Source organism: Hakea prostrata, chromosome 10, assembly GCF_041222555.1.
Source record: "Hakea prostrata isolate BN-2017 chromosome 10, UWA_Hpros_2, whole genome shotgun sequence".
NCBI lineage: Eukaryota > Viridiplantae > Streptophyta > Magnoliopsida > Proteales > Proteaceae > Hakea > Hakea prostrata.
This window is the reverse complement of record NC_142609.1, coordinates 7,614,749-7,636,816: the sequence shown is the minus strand read 5'-3', so window position 1 is coordinate 7,636,816 and position 22,068 is coordinate 7,614,749. Positions and strand designations below refer to the sequence as shown.

The following is a 22,068-nucleotide window of genomic DNA, read 5'->3' as shown; positions in this document are numbered from 1 at the left end:
GATTGAAGCCTTTTGCATCAGGTTTGCCTTTTGTCAGTAAGATATCGCAGGATATTGATGGATCATATGCTGGTCAATAAACAAAAGATATATGTGGGACAGATTTGATTTTATTTGAATCTAGGTTGTTAGGGAGAAGATCTAAATTGACTGTAACCTGTTTATGAAACTTTTCGTAAACATAATACTGTAATTTGTTTCTAGGTTGTTAGGAGGAGAATTCCCCCCCCCCCCCAAACACACACACACACACACAAAAAAAAAATTAAATTATGACGGGGGTATAAATAATCATTCAGGAAAGGGCAACATAATGGCTGATGCACTAAGCAGGAAGTTACAGCAACTTGTATCAGCTATGTCTATGGTCAACCCCATATTATTGAAGACAACAGAAAACAGGGCTTGGAAACAGTGACAAAAATGCCACAGCTTTGCTGGCAAAGTTTGACTGTATAGCTTTCTATTATCAACCAGATAAAGAAAAGCAAGGGAGGATCTCTTTGATAAAGTGAAGAAAAACTTTAAGAATGTAAGCACTAAGCAGTGAGAATTTTTCAATTGCAACTGGATAGATTACTACGTTTCGTCATTGAGTTAAATTACTACTTTGAGCAGAGAAATTCTACATGTAGTGCGAACCATAGTTTGGGAGTTCTACTCTCGTTGTACAAATTTGAATGGAAGCGTTCCATATGTGATTTGTCAGCTGGGCTTACAGCTAGAGCTGAAGGAATTTTCTGATCTCCCTTCTTTCTATCAATTCCCTTGTCAGAATCTTCTTCATGGTTACTGTGTACTGATCCACAATACTGCATAATTTTTTTCTCTACACTAATCTGTTCTGTTTTTCATATTTCATATTCAACCCTGCACCATTTCCAAAACTTTCTTTGTATTATTGTTATCGGTCCCTAGAAAATCCATAAATCCAAGGTGCAAACCAAAAATCGTAAGTTTGTTAGATACAGTAGTAAAGGTGCTTTCAGGAAGAGTCAATTTACTTTGTTTGTTGTGAAGGTTGAAACTAATGGAATAAAAAGAATTTCTACATGGCAGAAAAAATGAAAAGATGAGAGGGGAAAAATGAGGGGAAAAAAAATTCTAGGAAATGCATAGACATATCATTATGCTATCTTTGAGAGCAAAGAAGTTCTAAAAGATGCAAAAGAAACAGAACGAAAGACTTAGTAACTCTTTACCTGAAAGAATTCCAGGTCTGATGGAGAGTTCCCACCGATTAGTATTTTTAGACTTTTCTGATGGGTTACCCATGCCAACGATTCTTGCAGTAAGCAGTTGCCCAATCTTAAACTTACTAAAGGGGTCCTCCACTATTTTGTCATCATTTACCTGTCCATTGAAGAAAGCTTTACTTAATGCAAAATAACAGACAACTAGGATATATCAAGAAGAAAAAAAATACACTATAAGAGTATAAGACTAAAACACATGAAATATACCCATATAATCAGCTCATAGAAATTAATAACCAAATAAAAGATTACCTCAGTTATGTGTACTCTCCCACGAAAACCAGTGCCAAACTTCAACAACAGCTCCAAAGGCTTTATTTGAGTAATCTGGAGAATAACAATTGAAATATAAAAGTAAAAGCAATTCTTACTCCAATGCACAAAAATAAAGGGGTGTACCTAGTGGACCAGGTTCCCAACACTGGGATTTGAGGAGGGTCACAACACATGCAGCCTTACCCCTGCTTTTGCAGAGATGCTGTTTCCACACACAAACCCGTGACCACTTGGCCACAATAGACCAAATGGAGCAACATTTACCATTGCACCAAAGCCCACCCTCAAATCCTGATCCATAACGTCCCTCAAAATAACAAGCTACAAAGAAGAAATCACATTTGGGAATGAAAATTCTGTACCTCTGCCTCCACAAGTGACCCCACATTGTAATTAGACCTTTTCTTGGCCCTTTTTGAACTAGAGACCCCAGCAACTTCACTATGAGAGTCAAGAAGCAGAAGGAATCTCCCAGTAGTTAAAGGGCTTGGAAGAGCTTCAATGGTGGCAGCAACACTGCAACAAATAACTTTGCATTTAGAGTGAATCATTGAAAATGTCAAAAGCATCCATATTCATTATGTGAGTTATATAGAATTTCTACACTTAATCCTCCGCTGTCCTCGGCCTGATTTTACGGCTGCATTTGAGATCAGCCAGTAACATAAGTTACATAACCACTCTAACCAATCAAAGTGGTTAAAAGAGATACCAGGAAATTGCAAGACAATGTTTCATTATGTTAACTGCCTAACTTGGACCTGGGTTGATTTGGACAGTACTGCTTCGAAAAAACTAAGGAGATTATATTACATTTAGTAGTCTAGGTTCTATTCAAGTAGAGAGAACTTCAATTGACCTGAAATTCTGAGGAACAGTTCTGGACTCCCTAGATGCGGGTAGCCATGGTGCCTATGTGAACCAAGGCATTCAAGATATTCAGAAATCAGGCTGACGCCAAACAAAACACCTTCACTACTACTCTCGCAAACCATTCTGAGTGTGAATAATAACTAGACCACATAATTAAAGATTAAGTTTAAGTTGCTGAGCTTAGTTCAGAAGCACTTTAGTTGCAGGTTTGGTTCTCACAGCTGTAATTCTAAAGAACCAGGAGTTTGTTAAATGCACAGTCCAACTGTTGAAGAAAGCAAGCCCCACTTCTCCTTCATTTGTTCCATGACAAATACAAAGACTAGTAAAATTAAAGAAATTGTATCACATACTTTGAATGTTTCATACAAAATTACGAATTCAATAACCAAAATAAAAACTCCCAAGCTTCAGTTCCAAGTTGAGTGCCTAGGTGGAAGATGCATACTCTAAACACTAAACCCAATAAATCCCCATACCCATATGCAAACATACTAATAAGGAGTGGTGATTTTTTAGTGAAAAACAGCTTGAAAGAGGCAAAAATGAGGGGAGACGGTCGAAATTACGATGGAAATCACCCAAGTTCTCAGAACTAGACCGAGATCTGGGAGTTTTAAAGCATAGCCCATCAGTCTGGAGGTTTCGACCCATCTCAGTCGAAATTGGGAATAAAAGTTTGCTCAAGGAGTTTCTTGGGTTTTCATTTCGACTAAAAAATGCAAAGTTTCAACCAGCAATTTCAGCTATCTTTGACAAGTTTCAGTAGTTTAAACCAGTAGAAAAAGAGGGATGCCAACCAGTGTTGCACCACAGCAGCAATCTAAAATTTATGCTGTTGTTTCCTTAGGGCAAGTTATTGTCACTCATCAGATCCAAAGTGGCTTGAAACTAAGGACCTCATCAGATCTCATGCCCCTAGTCTCCTTGGGCCAAGTTATCATGGATCAAGGGGCAAACCCTTGCCACAGTTTCACTGTCTGCAGGGACCTCTACAACTTCCGCCTAATGCAAATTAGCCCCATCCTCCATATCCTACCATCTCCATGCAACTTCAGATCCAAAGTGGCTTAGGACTTCATCAGATCAATGAACACTTGTCTCATCAGTGCAAGTTCTTATTGATCGATTGTCATGCTTACACCAACAGATCCTAGTCTCTCTTCCAGTTGCTTCTGTTGGAAAGCTTTGGAAGCAGTGAATCACATCTTTAATGTTTGTGTAATTTCCTCTTCTATTTGGTAAGGGCATCAGGTAAAATATAGGTTATGAAACAATTAATTCTTCCACTAGTTTGAGAATGGATTTGGATGGTTATGTCACATGAAACAGTACTTAAATCACAGTACTTAAATGTGATTCCAGGGATAAAGCTTGCAGTTGGTCCCATCATTGGCACGATTTGGATTTAGCAAAATCTCAGAAACAGTCCTCCAGCTCCAGACCCTTGCAGAAAATATGGGAATGATCTCCTAAAAAACGAAAGCCAACCATGCTCTTGCTTTTGCCTCCTCTGGTTTTTAATTTCCCATGGAATAGGCACATTGTTGTGTCTTGGGTCTGCCCTTCTCCTGCCACCGTCTTCCTCCTGAGGACAGCGTTTGGTTAGCTTTTATTTTTAAGTTTGTTGTTTGTTCATTGCACCCCTTTCTGAGGGCTCCTTGAATTTCCATCTTCCTTTTTGCAAATGAATTATTTGTATTCAACCACCTTCCCCAAACACCCCCCCCCCAAAAAAAAAAAAAAAAAGAGTGAACAAAATTATATGTATATAGAATGTTTCTTCAGTTTCTTGCAAAAAGGACTATCAGATACTCAGTGCAACTAGTAATTATGCCTTTATTTACAAACCAATTTCCAAATTAGATGGAAAGCCACAATACGTAAAAAATTGAGTAGTAGATCCCTACAAAATATATAAATTCCGTAATTAACTAATTACCAGAATAAAGCTCACCTTTGTCCATTCACAAAATGCTTCTGGGGTAACTTCTGTGTGTTATAATCAGTTGAAGATGCATACCCTATAGCATTATTGTGCTCAGGCAGTGAGAGAACCTGCAACAGTGAAATGCCACTTTGAAAAGTAAGAAGATGCAAAATTACATCAACCAATGACAAATGTAAACCGCAGTTTATAGCTCATATGACCAAATACTTGCCAAGTAGTTTTCTTTCACAATCTCCACGGTGGCCTTCACAGTCTGATGTACCTCTATATCCATTGCTGGCTCTCTTTTGCGTTTCTGGAAGGATAATTTCTCTAATTAGGCCCAGACTCCAGAGACATAAAAGTGAAAGAGAACAAAAATATTTGACCCCAAATAAGCTGGTAGATAATCAAGAGAAATCAACAAATTGTCATCCTAAGGTGATAAGATTAAAAGAAAATCAAAAAATAAATATATAAAATGAAGTCCAAGCCAACAAATTCAGTTACCAGATAATGATGGGTTAAAATCTCATTCTTGATAAATTAATGCAGCCAAATCCACTAAGTTGAGATAAGGATAATCGGAGTAATGTCATTACCAGTGTAAAAAAGGCTCAAAAACTAAAGAAGAAAAACATAAGTTAATATAGGATACCATTTGCTAGGGGGAAGTTATGTTCAGTACTCTTTATTCCCCACAAAGAGAGAAGAGGAATTGACGATCAAGTAGACAGTAATTCCACTTTTCCCCCTGGTGGTGTGGGGAGATTAGAGTAGGATCAGCAATAGGAACAGGAAATTACTTCAGTAACTTGTGTGAGTGCAGTCATGGCTCGATATATAAGATACACAGAAAATAGGGAAAAATATGATTTTTTCCTTGCTAAAGCAATATAAATCACTGGTACCTTCTTTGGAGTCTGGTGGTTGGAATTGTCTTTCTTAACCCTACGAACAAGCTCTGGCTTAAGAGACAAATCTACAAGCCGTTCTGCCACAGAAATGTCAAGAACAACAGCTTGAACAACAGAACCTATGCCTGCAGTTGTTCCACCTACTGCAAACGATATGTTGTACTGGGATGAGTCATCCAAAGAGCTACTAGTTATACATTGACAATTAAAATGTACAAAGAAGTGCTTACAGTGATAATGTGAAATAAATCCAAAAACATCATTATGATCCTTAAAGCTGAGAACAACACCAAACTCATTTGACTGCTGAATCTCCCCCTCAACAATGCTCCCAATTTTGAAACCTTCCACCCAATTTGTATCACTAACAGCAGATCCTGACATTTGCAGTCTAGCAATCTGCAGTAGAAGGTAAAAGGAACCAAAATTTAAATTCGAGGACCCAATGACGAACCAAAACAATTTTCTCAACAATTCATAAATAGACCCACAAGCATTACAACAATAAGGATGTGAGTGTGACCACAACCAACGGACTACATATACAAAGAGGAATTCTTATCCTTTGCCACAAAGACAGCCAAAGAACTGCCACCAAACCAAATACATGTGGTCATGTTTAATTGCAAATGCCCATTATCTTCTGAAACAACTGTATGCATCGAAAACAAAAATACAGCCAACAAAGGTCATATTACTTCCAACACCCAAAGTATCATACGATCCCTGCCTACAAATCCTTCAGCCTGAAGTTTCCTAAATTATAAACACAGCCCCAGTAAGAACCTTCGAAAACTCTTCAACCTGATCCCAACCAAAGTCATGTTCGATCCTTTCCCCATCCTCTCCCAAAACCGTACACGCACGCGCAAACACACAAAAAAAAAAAAAGCTCCACCCCAACTTGTGTGCTCGACCTGCCATTTTCATTATCATAATACACCACAAACTAATCATCCAAAGCTTCCCCTTTTCCAGATTTAAGGCCAATAATCATCAACTCTAAGGAGAAGAAAACAATTAACAGAAGAGAAAAAAGCAAAAGCATTCTAAACATGGTGTCAACAGTTTCAACCCATAGTACTGCATATCTTTTTACCTCCTCTTCCAAAAGAAAATATCCTTGAATAAAAGATGCATCTGTTGAATAGCAAGATGACTGCTTAAGAGAAAGTGTTATTCTACCCATTTCAGTATTAACCTGGACAAAATAGAGTGTGATCACAACACTGTCTAATTTTGAATAAAAAAATTTAAAGGAAAATTTCGGACAAAACATTTCCATTGTATCAAACTCACTAACGTTGACAATTTTACTACGAACTGATTGCCCAACGTAAAATGCTTCCATGAGATTGACCCTTCCAGAATCGGTAGCCTCCAAAACAGTAGAAGACGGTTTAGTTAAAAATTATCCACAGAGACATCTGTTTATAACTAAAAAAATGCTTACTTTAGTTTTGGGGCAGAAACCAGTCAAGCGCCCAAGAAAGCGGACAAAGCATCCAGTTTCAATCAGATTGCAGACATACCCCTGATTTATTCAAACAAACTTAAGTAATCACTAAGATAGAGTTTAGCACTGGCCAGTAAGCAAGCATGCTATACTTTAAAAAGAAAATATAAATATATAAAAGGAACTTCTAAAAACTTGGAAAATCTTTAAAATCATAGCAATAGAAAGGTAGACATTCTTACATGAACCACTGAATTAGGATGAACCTCAGCAAGATCATGAGGAATCTCTTTGGCAGAATTGATAAGGGAATATTTTGCAGAGAGTATCATATTGTTGCCCTCAACATCTGCAAATTGATTAAACAAATTCAAAACATGCATCTAGGGAAGTTAGGCATACGAAAATAAACAAATTTTGACTAGCTTTCAGATGAGGCAGACGGGTTATAATACATTACATCAGAAGAACAAAAATTAAAAGAATAGACTAGCCAGGGGGAGCAGACAAACAGAAAGAGAATCTTGCATCAAAACTTAGGATGATCTGAGCTCAAGTAGCACAACACAAGAAACACAATCATGGACAAGACAACTTGCTGTAGGATGTCTTGCAAGGTGTGCACCCCACAATTCATAAGAGAGTTACTTCTAGAGTCATTCAATCCCCCATAAGATTAGTTTTCATATCAGATCATAGATAGCAGAAGCAATTTTCTAGCATCCAAAGTCCCCCATATGTAATACACAAATGCATGTGCATGTGGACAAGTTCGCAGGAAGGAATACAAGATACAGGGGAAACTGAAGGTAACTACTTCAAAAGGAAATTGTTACACAAACACCAAACACCCCCACCCCACCCCCCACCCCCAAAAAAAAAAAAAAACAAAAAAAAAAAAAAATTCAGAAGGAAGAAGAAAATATGTGGCAGATAACATGATAATAAAAGATAAGAGATAAAAACATGTTGTAATATGGAAACAACAGCAGAAGTGCCCATGAGATATTATTTTAATAAAAAAGCGGTATTAGCTTTTAAGTAGAGGTTTCCATCTTCTCAAATTTTCATATAGGCTTTATGGATCAGTAGTTTAAGGGCAGACTTTTACAAAATAGGTGCTGGACCACAGTTGTAGCCCAAGGTCAAGGCATCAAAAGAGCCTTTGAGGAGAAGTTGCAGGGTAACCCTGCAAAGGAGATTGCGCTCCCAGACTCAGCTTGTCTGAAAGCCTTAGGCACCGGGTTTGCCCTATGAATTAGTAGCTTCCTCTTCTCATTGATTTAAGCATTTTAATTAGATTAGAGATTGGGTTTAATGTAGTACTGCATTTGATCGATCAAAAAAGTAGCCAAATAGGATCTTTCACAGGGAATAATTTCAGATTTAATAATTAATAGCTTAAGATAAACAATATTCAGATATGAAGGTAGGCTGAAAACCGGAGTTTTAGTACAAGGATATTAGCTTAAAAACATGGATTGAATAGGTCTTCAAAACAAGGGCAGAACTATGAGGAAGACATGGAAAGAACAATATAAGAGAATTGAGAGAAAAATAAGAACAACAAAGTACACCCGGGCTTCACACCGCAAGGTGGATCGATTAGATCGAACATCAATCTTCCTTGATCAAACACAAGGATTCTTCAAAGAGGAAATAGCTTACAAGCAATTTGATTTCAAAGTTGCGTGTTGAGTTGTCTTCACCTCTTACATTAGTCTCTTTACATAACATTCCAAAGAGACATAAACATTAATGGTACATCCAACCACTAGGTAACATCACCTACCTATTAATAACTCAACTACTACCTAATTGTTGCCAAAGAAAAACCCCTTTAACAATGAGTTCTTTTATTTTCAAAGCACAGCCCCTTTTATTGACTTTTCAAGAACTACTTGGGCTTAGGTCTGAACCATGGAGATCAAAATATGTGGGCTAACTTTAACCCACTAAAATAGTCCGAGCCCATGAAAGCCATGGGCTGATTAGGATGATAGCTTTAGGCCATTGATGGGCCTGACCCAATGGGCTTCTTCTTTCTTAAATATGTCTTCAATTCTACATCAACCCTCCTCAGCTTGAAAACATTCGTCTACGACGTATGAATGAATGCCATGTAATGTTCATACAAATCGGGATCAAGTTTCTTGAAATCGTCAGCATGAGTCCAGGTACTATCATGTCGTGGACGATTATTCCATTTGAAGGGGAAAGGATGGTATCCACTACCACAACGAGTGGTTTTGTAAGAGTCATCCAAAACCTCCTCAATGATAACAATGATTGGTGGCTTGAGTTGGGGCAGCCTCAAATTTGTTCAGTGTCTCCATCATCAAAGTGGTGTCTTACATAAAGATGTAAGACAGCCACATTGAAGACATTGGTATGTTCATTTCTTCTAGTAGCTCGAGTACATAAGCATTTGGTCCAATGCATTTCAGCACCTTGTATGGACCCATCTTCTTAGGATGGAGTTTGTTGTTGACGCCATGTTGGAACCTTTCTGGATTCACACAAACATCACCATGTCTCCCAGTTGAAACTCCACATATCGTCGATGACGATCTGCTGCAGCCTTGTAGACATCATTGTTGAGGGCTATTCTTCGGCAAACATCAGCATGTACCTCTGTGATATGGCACAAAAACTCGTCAACCTTAATACTCACACTTGCTTATGGTGGTAGTGGGATGAGGTTTATAGGCCGTCGGGATTGAACTCCAAGTAGAATCTCAAATGGAGTACAACCTATGTACGATTAACTGAGTTGTAAGCAAACTCAACTATATCGAGTATGGGCGGCGATGTCTTCTCATAATCACGAACCAAACACCTTAGAAAGTTTCCCAAGCTTCAATTCACCACCTCTATCCGCCTGTCAGTTTGTGGATGGAATGTTATTGAAAACTATAACTTTGTGTTAGTTTTCAACCACAATGTCTTCCAAAAGTAGCTCACGAACTTCACGTCATGATATGAGACAATGCTACTTGGTAGCCCATTTAGTCGTACAACCTCCTTAAAGAATATCTTTGCAATGTGAGATGCATCAAAGGTCTTGCAACATGGTATACAGCGAGCCATCTTTGAGAATCGGTCAACCACAACCATGATGAAGTCATATCGCTCTTTTGTTGAGGGTAGCCCAAGTACGAAGTACATACTAATATCAATCCAAGTGCACGAGGAACTAGTAATGGTGAGTACAGACCTCTATTTTGTTTGGTTCCCTTGTCTAGCTAACAGACTTTGCATCCTTTGATTACATGATCGACATCCTTTGCAATATGAGGCTAATAATACCGATCGGTAACTTGTATGATAGTCTTATCCTTGTCGAAATGACCTCTTAAACCTCTGCCATCCAGCTCCCGTATGATGCGATGTCATAGGGAAGAATTTGGAATGCATAATCGAGTTCCAAAAACAAATACCCAACGTGAAGTGGGTATCTATGATGCTGCCTACCTTGTTGTAACTCCTTGCATGGCATGTTGAAATCTTCGTCAAATGCATACTCATCCGTATCTGATCAATGCTAATTGCATGTGCTGAGAATGTGCTAAGAGTTTGCTTTGTACTTCATTGTGAACGCAAACTCTTGTAGATAAGCAACCCATTTAGCATGCATGTTGCTAATCAACTTCTGTGAATGTAGATAATTGAAGGCCTCATGATCGGTATAGAGAATGAAGTCTTTGCCGATAAGATAATGTCTCCAATGGCCTAACACCTAGACAATAGCATAAAGCTCTAGATCATATGTCGAATAGCATCGCTTGGCATCATTGAGTTTCTCGCTATAGAAAGGTGATGGGGTGCCCTCCTTGCATCAATACACCTCCTATACCAATATATGAGGCATCAGTTGCTACCTAAAATATACAGTCAAAATCTGGCAAGCAATGGAGCCTCTGTCATCTTTTGCTTGATAAGATGAAAGGCTTTGGTTGTCATTGCTATCCACTTGAACTCGCCTTTGCCTTGCTTCAAACACTCAATAATAGGTCCCATGATTGCACTAAAGTTTCGAATGAATTTTCTATAAAACGATACAAGTCCATAAAAACTACAAACCTCAGCGATTGTCTTTGGTGTAGGCCAATTTGTTATACATTTTATCTTCTCTGGATCAGCTTCAACCCCATGTGATGAGATAATAAAACCAAGGGACACAACCTTTGGCAGCATAAAGGAGCATTTCTTGAGATTCATCTATAGCTTCTAATGGCAAAGCACTCTCAAGACTTGTCATAGATGATCGTTGTGATTGTCTAGATGCTTGTTGTAGATCAATATATCATCAAAGTATACAACCAAAAATCGACCAATAAAAGGATTGAGTACCTGTGTCATCACCCTCATAAATGTGGTAGGTGCATTCGTCAAACCAAAAGGCATGACTTCCCATTCGAATAGTCCATCCTTGGTCTTGACTCTTGAAGGCAGTCTTTCACTTGTCTACAGGCTGAATACGAATCTGATGATAGCCACTTCTAAGATCCAATTTAGAAAAGATCTTACCCCTAAATAGCATGTCTATAACATGTCATTAAGCCGAGGTTTAGGAAACATGTACTCAACTGTAATCTTGTTGATTGCTTTGTTGTCCACACAAATGCGCCATGAGCCATCCTTCTTTGGAGTGAGTAATGCTGGTACAACACATGGACTTAAGCTCTCATGAATGAATCCTTTATGTAGCAACTCATTCACCTGTCTTTTGAATTCGTTATGCTCTGTTGGGCTAAAGGCAATAAGCCGGTAGGTTTGGTAACACCGAACCCGGTACCAAATCAATGGCATGTTGAATATCGAGCATAGGAGGTAGCTCATTAGGCAACTCGTTAGGAACCACATCAGAAGAAATCAAAAACTAACTCTTTGATGGGTGGAGGGAATATCACCTCAAGTGGAGGGGTAACTTCCCTTATAACAAGAGCCAATACCAACCCTTTATCATGGCTAGTGTGAATGAACTCCTTGTGAAGAACAATCAACAGCTTCTTTTGCGGTATGGATAGCAACTTTTGTGCTCCATTGGTCCCCTTTTGGTTGGTCCTCAAGGACCTCTGGTGACGCATTTCAACTAGGACATTGACTGGGTGGAGGACAGTGTGAAGTCCTTTGAACTTGAATACAGACTAGTTTTTCTTCCCCCCGACCATAACATTGTTATTACACATCCATGGTCAACCAAATAGAACATCAATAAGATGTATAGGGATTACATCACCCCATACCTCTTCCTCATATCAATGGAGTTTCAATGGTTTGGAACACCGTTGATTTACCTCCAGAATATTCCCATTCAGCAATGATATCCAACATGATTGAGGGTGCTTCTCCACCTTCATGTTTGCTTTCTTCGCAAAGGCGTCTGAAGTAAAGTTGACGCAGCCCCCACTCAACTATCACCAAAGCGGTATTATCCCCAGACTTCATACGGCTGTAGAAGATACAATTGCGTCACCAGTCCTCTCCTTTGCTTTCAGCCACCAAGACACGGCTTACTATATGAATGCCATAAGCATCACATCTATTAGCATCATCCTCATCATATGCAGCTCCGTTCTAGTCACCATCGTCGAGCAGATAAGGGAATAGATCACGATCTTCTTTCTCTGTTGACTTTTCAATCTCAACAACAACAGTAATGTTTTGACGTTTTGGGCAATATTTAGCATAATGTCCAACCTCTTGACAATGAAAACATTGTGTTTGGCTGACACTAGTCACAGGAGCCTTGCCCTTGTCTTGTCAGGTAGGAAATATGGGATGAGTAGGGGTTGTTGTAGTAAGTTTTGGTGTTGGAAAATTTTGCCTAACCTCCTCGGCTTGGTATCCAAACATTTTGTTGTTGGATGCCAATAATTCTTCCATATGTAGGGCTTTTTCGAAACAATCCCACACATTCTCTACATCTACAAAACCATTGGCCCTATTGATTTCAGGCTGTAAACCCAATTTGAAACATAACAAGATTTGGATCTCCCTCTCTCGAATTGTTGTACAAGAAGAAAGAGAGTCAAATTGTTCCATATATTTTGCACCTGACAAGTTCCCTTGACGAAGAGAATTTAACTTGTCTTATAGTCACAATCGAAAAGTAGAAGACAAGTACTTTTCTCAGTTCTTTCTTTGTTTCCTCCCATGTAGTAGCAGCTCTACCACAATCTTCCAACTCATATTCGCAAGTTCTCCAACATTCACGTGCAACTTCAACTAGCTGGGTACATGCTAGCTTCATCTTTCGTACCTCCGATAGTTCATACCAATCAAAATAGTCATCCAACGCCGCCAACCAATCAAAAAACACTTGAGGATCATGGTTACCCAAGCATTCTTTGAGTTCAAGCTTAACCCTGTGAGAGTCACCAACATGTCGATTGAATGTAGGTTGCTCTCCAGCGTAATAACTTCTTAGGTTCTCCTCAAAAGTTGGTTGCACAATTGGAATCCTTTGGGGTCATCTCCCTATATTTCTCCAAGTAGGAAAATTGGCTATAGAATGAGCTGGATGGGATTCTTCACTAAGTGGAGGGTGAAGAGCATGAGTAAAGGCAGCAACTCTAGCCTCCATTTCTGAGAGCCTCTCGTCCATTTGCTTCTGGATTCCCAATGGTTTGGTTGCTCAATTGTTGAAACATATCCATCATTGGCGCCACAGGATTAATTGGATTGGATGGTCTAGAATTTTCACTCTATCATGGCTCTAATACCAAATAATGCAGTATTGTATTTGATTGATCAAAAAAGTAGCCAAATAGGATCTTTCACAGGGAATAATTTCAGATTTAATAATTAATAGACTTAAGATAAACAATATTCAGATATGAAGGTAGGCTGAAAACCGGAGTTTAAGTACAAGGATATTAGCTTAACAACATGGATTGAATAGTCTTCAAAATAGGGGCACAACTATGAAGAAGACATGGAAAGGACAATATAAGAAAATTGAGAGAAAAATAAGAACAGCTAAGTACACCCGGGCTTCACACCGCAAGGTGGATTGATTGGATCAAACATCAATCTTCCTCGATCAAACACAAGGATTCTTCAAAGAGGAAATAGCTTACAAGCAATTTGATTACAAAGTTGAGTGTTGAGTTGTCTTCACCTCTTACATTAGTCTCTTTATATAATAACATTCTAAAGAGACATAAACATAAATAGTAACATCCAACCACTAGTTAACATCACCTACCTATTAATAACTCAACTACTACCTAATTATTGCCAAAGGAAAATTCCTTTGACAATGAATTTTTTTACTTTTAAAGCACAGCCCCTTATATTGACTTTTCAAGAACTAGTCTTGGGCTTAGGTCTAGACCATGGAGATCAAAATATGTGAGCTACTTTAACCCACTAAAACAGTCCTAACTCATGAAAGCCATGGGCTGATTTGGGTGATAGCTTTAGGCCTTTGATGGACTGATCCAATGGAATTCTTTCTTAAATATGTGTTCAATTATGTATCAAGGTTGCTCAGTAATTGATTACTATAAGCAAAATTTGAGGCTAAACAGCGAAGACAGAGATTGAAGAGAAAAAGAGTCATGGTTGAAGCAATGAGACACTGCAATGGTGAGACACTCTGGGTGGAAGGATGAGGGCTCGTTGAGATAGGCTGGCTGAGAGAGCTGATCCTTTCCCCAATTATAAAATTCATTTATTTCTCTGCTCCTATTCCTTTTCTGCTCCATTATCCATTATGTTCTCCTTTATATGTTAAGAAAACAGCAATAGAAATAACAGCTTCAATAATTCATTTTTTTTCAATTTATTTTATTAATCAAGGTTACATTCCTTATTCATTGAATACAACCATATAAAATAAGAAAACAAGAAAGTATAAAGATGCTCAACTAAATCTTATTCCAACTAAGTTTGGTCAGCTACGTGGATTTTTTACCCTCCAGTCAACTCTAATGATGGCTGCACTAGTCACTAAAAAGGGAGAGAAACATAGGAAGATATTAAAAGGAAAACGTGCTACAACTGCTGAAGTCAATCTGGAAAACGGAGACTGAAACAACTAATTTGCCACTTGAAAAGACACTTGAAGTCTTCGATCTTTCATTAAATAATCCTGCTAGTCAAGGTCTCAATCCCCCATGACAATTAAAGCATTCATCTGCAAAAGTAACTCTGACCAATCCAGATGGTGCTTTGATCAATTAACAGCTTCCAATTCTCTCCTATACCAAAAGAACCTCAGGTTCTCGGTAGCAAATAAAAACTTCCCCATCTCCTCCCCCAACAAAACACACACACACCAATAAAAAGAAGAGAAAAAAAAAAAAGGAAAGAAAGAAAGAAAGAAGGAAAAACAAGAAGACACACATTAACAATGAAATCCTTGACTGAGCAAACACCAGCCACTTGGATAGACTGCATGAAGGGCTGAAAATTAAGGAGGAAGCAGACATTTTGAAGGATCATGGTCTTCTTAATGGGAGGTTGGAGTGGAGAAGTCTTGACCTAACAAAGGTCACTGTTGGAGCAAAGCTTGCAGGAGGGTAGAATCATTTCAGAGGACTGGTCTATATGGCAAAAAAGTTGGAGTGTTTCTCCTTTTAGTAAGGTCTCTTAGAGGTACCCCTCCCTCTTAATTGTATATGCCTTTATCCTTTTGAATTTTCAACTTCCTTTCATTGCTAATCAGAAACGGGAAGGAAGATAAAAATAAATAAAATAAAATAGTTATAATTAATTATAATTGATTTAAGATAAATTAAACTGTCAGAGTACCTAACACCAGAAGTTGATCAAATTCATAGCCAGGCTTCAAGGTTGACTTCATTAGAGCAGCATGCCCTACACAGTATGGCAACCATATTAGAAAGACACAAGTCAGCAACAGAGTAAAAGTCAAAGCAAATCAAACTGGATAGAGAACATACCTTGATGATCTGCTAAATGATCCATACTTATACTCCCCTTCAAGTAAATGTTTGACTTCACATATACAATGATATCTTGCGGAGTCAAACGCTCAACAATGCAAGAAACTAAGTTACCAACTTTGGCAATGTCATCTACAGCAGCCCTGCCATTACGAAAGTACATTAAGTCCACAAAATGAAAATGACCACCCCTTCCCCCCCCCCCAAAACAAAAAACAAAAAACAAAAAAAAAAACAAAAAAACAAAACAAAACAAAAAAAATAAGCCCCAACCCCTATAAAAAGGTCAGATGTAATAGGATGCTGACATAATAAACATAATGATCATGGTTAATTTCAATCATGGTTTTCAAACCGCCTGCCTAGGCAGTAAGGTAGTTTTTCAACTGCTTTATTAGCAACCACTTTGTTGACATACAGTTTTTCAACCGCTTTTTGCCTTAATTGGTACCTCTTTGTCACCTTATGCGCCCTTATTGCCACCTAGATGACAAAGAGGTTGTTTTTTTTACATTTTGTACATAATGATTTTTTTTCTTATTTTTTTTAAATCAAATTTTATTCTACAAAGCCGTATACGAACATAATAGTTAATCATTTCAGAATCGTGAATCAATGAATCATTAAATGGATAAAGCACTTATTTGTAATCACACTATTATAGATGTTAAATAAAAATGTAAAATTACTATTTTCATTTTCATACTTATAATTTGATATAATTCATAATCATATGTTGTCATGTTTGATGAAATGAACTTATGTTTTTGTTCTTTTTTGGATAACCTTTCATAATTATGATTCTCGAATGCCTTTTCTTTCTTTTTTTTTTTTTTTTTTTTTTTTTCCTTCCTGATGAATGTAATTCTTAAATGTCCATTTAGCTTATAATAGAAATTTATCAATTTAAAAGTAGTTGTATTGAAAAAAATTGACCCAATAGCTTTAGTTGCCTTATTGCCGCCTAGGCGCCAATTGTCGCCTAATCACCTAGCCAAAGCCCCAACCGCTTTGGCGGCCTTGCCACCATGATTTAAATACCAATGAAAACGTAAAATAAAATACAAGAATCAATAAGGGGCAAATTTTGGGCATTTTCTTTTTTTATATATACTGGAAGAGGGTTCAAACTCAAAAAGTCAAGTAAAGAGGACATCAATCCAATGGAAGACAAGAAAACATGTACTAGAGACAGATAAGACGACAAAGAGATAAACACTAGTTGGGGGATGGATGATACACTCAGAGGCTATCAAATCACAAGGAGAATAATTGAACCACCAAGACTGCTTCAGCATTAAAAATCTCGATCAAATCAATTTCTATTTCTGTTTCCTGGATCAATTGGTTTAAGCAAAGTATTTTAAGTTTTGTTTGACAGCTGCTACATGGGCCCACAGGATTTTTGTTTCTATTTAGTTATAACTTATTAGAATGGTTTATTTTTAAGTAGGAGTTGGACACTTCTAAAATCAAAATATTAGATAGGATTTACTTGTTATTTATATTTAACAAAGATTGTAGGCTGTGGTAACCAAGGTAAAACATTTTGGTGACTACCGAACCGAAAGCTGCATCGAAAATGAAAGTATACAATATCGCCGGAAAATTGTTAAATATCGCCGAAAAATGCCGAATCGGTCAAAAAGGGAAAAAATCGCACATGTAGGGCAATTAATGTCGCCAACCGATCCTTGGGCTTTGATGGAAAAGCTGGATGAAAACGGAATGAGAATTCACGTGGACGAAGGAGATTTGAGTGATGACAGCTATTCCCGGGACGGCAACGGTAATGACTCAGAATAATCACCTAGCACCCACTGGAAGGAATCAGTGGACCAGCAGCTGCAACGAAAGATGAGTTGACGGTAATAGTTCAGAGACTCGGTCAGAATCGTCTTTAACTCAGAAACCTGAGACGGGTTCCACATGGAAGGTTTATTCCTGTCGTGGAACGGTGGAAGAAGAGAAGGCTGAGTTTCATTTTCTCCAGGTCCAACTCCAAGGTGAAGATGAAGATATGAAGAGTGAAGACTTCACATTGAAGCAACCTTATCCCAAAAAGCAAGTGATGCACGCAACCCTAGAGAGAAGAAATATCTTCTCTTGGGGTTGCATGAATGGCTGGTTGGAAAGGAATAGGTTGAGTGAATGCACATGTAGGGCAATTAATGAAGGTTTTGGGGCTGCATGAAAGCTGGATGGAAATGGAATGAGAATTCACGTGTAGAGCAATTAATGAAACAGCCATATAAGACTAGGCAATCCTTTAACAATCCCACCTGACAGACCTGTCTGGAAAGAAGGTGTTCAACCAGAAAGGACAAACCCCAAGCACTTAACATGCAGATAATTTTTCTACAGCAGACATTCTTAACAACTCTGGTTCCAACCATCAGGCTACCAATTGAAGTATTTGAATTTAAATTCAACCATCAGGCTAACAGTGAACTTGTTGAAAATAATCACTTTGAATGCTTCTGGAATGGATTCAAACCTCTATAACCAAATGGGATCCTAATTACTAGCCTAATTGCTAGCTTCTTCTGGCACAGCATCTTCATCACTCTTCATGTTACAAAAATGTAAACTGTAATGCTACAGCAGCAACTACAACAGTTGCTACCTATGCATCTTATCTCCCACACCATTGATAATTACATTATGTTTTCCTACCCCTGCTTCAAATCGACATACAATGTTGTGATTATAATTGATCATGTTCACTGTTATCTTGTCATTGGCTGCATGATTAGGACTTTGATAACCTCAACACTTTTGCAGCTGAAAAAATTAGCAACTCTTACTGTCATGCTGCCCATGACCAATACCACAATGTTTCCCAATCAATTTTGTCACACAAATCTAAGGCCTAAACTAGGCAAAATACCAAATTCCAGCCCAAACTGAGCCCTCAAGTTGGGTCCAGTTGACCGGGATTTTACCAGATCTCGCTCGTGTTTTTGAGGGACCGAGATCCCTATCAAGATCAAGATCTCAAACCATGGAAAATCTTTGAGAGCCCTTATTCATTCAAAAGATGAGTTTCTCTCCCTAACTAATCTTTGGATTAATCCATCCATGTGTTCCCTAAATGTAATTTAACACTCTAATCCAATCCTAGGCACACATATGCACCAGCTATGTTGAAAACCTCATTATGTAGCACCAACTTGATAGAGATAACCATATCTCGTGATCTCTTAACAATATCAATGTCTTTAACTATGTCCATATATATATATATATATATATGTATATATATATATATATATATATATATATATATATATATATATATATATATATATATATATATATAACATATATATATATATATATGTCAAAAACTTTTCTTTACAGATCATCTCTCTAGAGATTACATCACAAGCTTCTTCCAACAAAGAGCATATGGAGAATAATCTTACAATCTCTACATCCTTCTTATACTTCACTAAGAAAAAACAGCTCTTGTGGTTGATTTTCCCAATATAAGGCCACATTACTAATTCGAAATGTTAGTTCTGTGTCTTGGGTTACTCTCTCAAATAATTTCATAATACAACTCGTTAAGGTTTATCTAAGGCTTTAAACTAAGTAGAATAAAAACAGAATTCCTAGTGTGTAACTTTGGTCATGATCAAACAGATGATGTGAAGGTAAAACTTGATGAGAAGGTTTCACAAAGCAATCATTTAGGTACCTTCGCTCAATCATAAATAGAAAAGGTGATACAGTGGATAATGTTTCCCAAAGAATTAAAATAGGATGGATGAAGTAGAGAGGTGTATCCATGGTCTTGTGTAATCAACATATTCTTTAAGATGCTCACAGGAAAATTTTATAAGACTGCAGTACGACCAGCTATGATGTATGGCACAAAGTGTCTACAGATAAATTTAGTGGGACAGAAATGGGGATATGCTAAGATGGATGAGTGGCAAAAGTAGCAAGAATAAGATGAGGAATAATCATATTAGAGCTCGTCGAGGAATAACTTCAAAAAATGATAAACTACGAGAAAGTCAGTTGAGGTGGCATGGCCACAATCAATGGAGGCTCTTAAATGCCCTTCTACGGAGAAGCAATTTAATCCAAATTGAAGGAATTAGAAGAACTAGGGGCAGACCTAAGATAACCTTAAGAGAAACAGTGAGAAAAGATATGCAAATGTTAGGCCCTTTATCTAGTATGATCTCAAACAAAGTTGATAGGAAGGCAAGAATCCACGTAGCCGACACCATTTAGTTGGGACAATGGCTTCTTCTAGTTGTTGTTGTTGTTGTTGCAAGGTTTATTCCTCGGCAGCTATTATAGCTTTGAATAACACCATTATCTTTTCAGATCAAAACCACAATGTTTCTCCTCCATCCATCTGACATTTTCTTGATCTCACAGTCCTATTGAAAACTTAGTTAGCCAAGATGCTCCAATACTCCACAGATTCCTATGCTCTCCCACACCTATATTGGAATACCATATGGATCTATTGCTTTATTATTATCATTTTCTTTAAAACCTACAGTCACCTCAGACCCTATAACTTTTCATGTTTGTCCCAGTTCATGTTTTCTTGATAGTTATTACATCTTTCAGCGATCTACTTATTCACTAGGTGGGTTGTGAGATTTAGACGGAGGGGGGGTGGAACAATACTGCCTTATACCTTTCCACATGTGGGCATGCCCTCATTTATAACTATGGTGGGACCTTTGAGAAGGAAACCCGCTAATTTGTTAAATACTATAACTCTTATTGTTAAGTAAGACTAATCCCAGTCCACAATAATATTACTAGTCCTCAAGTATACTTTTTGATCAGATTTAGGAGAAAACAAGTGAATGTTTAACTAAACCATACCCATAACACCCCCTCCTCTCCCCCCCCCCCCCCCAAAAAAAGGAAAGAAAGAGAGAAAAGGACATCCTTATAAGGCTGTATGGATATAGAATGACCGAGAAAAGCCCACATGTGAACCCTCATAAAGCTTGATTATGTACATTGTGTCCCATTTATTTCCAATGTATTTTTGTTTCTTACTTGTTGGTAATAAATTGTAGTCCCATTTTTTTTTGGGGGGAAGGAGGGCAGGTAAAAGTCCCTCGCTCAAATTAACAGAAAAAAAAAAATTTCAGGACAAAATGTTCTTGCCAACCAAAACCTGCAGTCCATGGTTTTACCTCACTGGAGACAGTACAAAACTTAGGTTGATCCTCCGTGAAGTAGCTATGGAACTTATGACTCTGCATCTGACAACTTGACCAACATGATACGTCGAACTTGCATCACATCCAGGATCTAGTAGAAGCTCATTTCTGGTTATAGAAGCAAATCAATCAAATAAATTAACTTCAAAAACAAAATCTAAAAAGTGATGCATTCCAAATCAAAAAATAAAAACAGGAAAAGAACTAGTAATACAATGTAATAAAAAAAATATACAAGAAAATAAAGACCAGTTCACAGCTAGAAGCAATCAGGTTCCTATCTTGAAAATTGAGCATGAGACCTTACCTTATGTCCTAGAGACCAGGGGATCAAGTAACTACCTAGGCATAGTTAAGAATCTGAACGAGGTGTGTTGACAATTATCAAAATTACAGCTTGCCAAGGTATTAACTTCCCAATTACAATGTGGTTGCACCAAGGTTCAGGCCTAAGCCCTTATTGTTTGCACTAATCATCAATGATGTAATGAAGTATGCCAAGATGAGGTCCCTTGGTGTATGCCCTAACTGATGATATTGTTTTGATAGACAAGACAATGGAAGAGAATAATGCAAAGCTAGAAATATGGAGATCATATTTGGAATCAAAAGCTTTCAAGATAAGCAGAAAAACAATGGAATATAGGAGACGTAACCTTAGTGATATCATAATAGGCAATGATGTGGTAAAACTGAAAGTGTGAACTAATACAAAGTGAATGTTTTAGGTACCCTGAGTCAATCCTTGTGATTATATTACATCTCCCGTAGGATCTAGAAAACTTTCATAGGACAGTGACAAGACCAGCCATGACACATGGAGAGATAAGGATGTTGAAGAGAATGTGCATCAAAACCAGAAGAGATGAGAGCAGAAATGACCGCATTAGATATAGAAAGAGAATTGTACCAATTCAGAACAAATCCAAAGAGAGCCGCTTGAAGTGGCATATGCATAGGCTATGGCATGTCCCACAAGAACCCCATGGATGCACTACTAAGAAAGAGTGACCAAATTCAATTTCACAGAACTAAAAGAAAGAGGTGTAAATGTAAGTCAACTACTAGAGCAGTCATAAGAAAGGATAAGCATCTGATGGAGCTCACTGCAACTAGAGTTGTCTAGAAAACAAGGGCACGTAACTCCGAGCCCTTATAGCAGGAAGGTCCTAGGATGGTGGTTTGGCTACTAATTAACGTCTTTCCCTACAGGGGAACTAGCCAACTCTGGATAG

General features: G+C 37.8%; 1 protein-coding gene across 2 annotated transcripts in view; it reads right to left on the bottom strand.

The window, feature by feature from the left end:
* Window positions 1-22,068, bottom strand: part of LOC149001788 (RIBOSOMAL RNA PROCESSING 5) — an 82,511-nt gene that overhangs the window by 24,952 nt on the left and 35,491 nt on the right. For both annotated transcript variants that reach the window (XM_089136251.1, XM_089136252.1), the window contains exons 16-29: window positions 20,807-20,941; window positions 15,624-15,769; window positions 15,472-15,537; window positions 6,951-7,057; window positions 6,706-6,786; window positions 6,556-6,630; window positions 6,352-6,453; window positions 5,483-5,651; window positions 5,247-5,395; window positions 4,568-4,651; window positions 4,363-4,463; window positions 1,895-2,048; window positions 1,509-1,583; window positions 1,203-1,353 (exon numbers count right to left, since the gene is read on the bottom strand). In XM_089136251.1, the coding sequence (XP_088992377.1) occupies window positions 1,203-1,353; window positions 1,509-1,583; window positions 1,895-2,048; window positions 4,363-4,463; window positions 4,568-4,651; window positions 5,247-5,395; window positions 5,483-5,651; window positions 6,352-6,453; window positions 6,556-6,630; window positions 6,706-6,786; window positions 6,951-7,057; window positions 15,472-15,537; window positions 15,624-15,769; window positions 20,807-20,941 (1,595 nt within the window). The remainder of the gene's footprint in view (window positions 1-1,202; window positions 1,354-1,508; window positions 1,584-1,894; window positions 2,049-4,362; window positions 4,464-4,567; window positions 4,652-5,246; window positions 5,396-5,482; window positions 5,652-6,351; window positions 6,454-6,555; window positions 6,631-6,705; window positions 6,787-6,950; window positions 7,058-15,471; window positions 15,538-15,623; window positions 15,770-20,806; window positions 20,942-22,068) is intronic.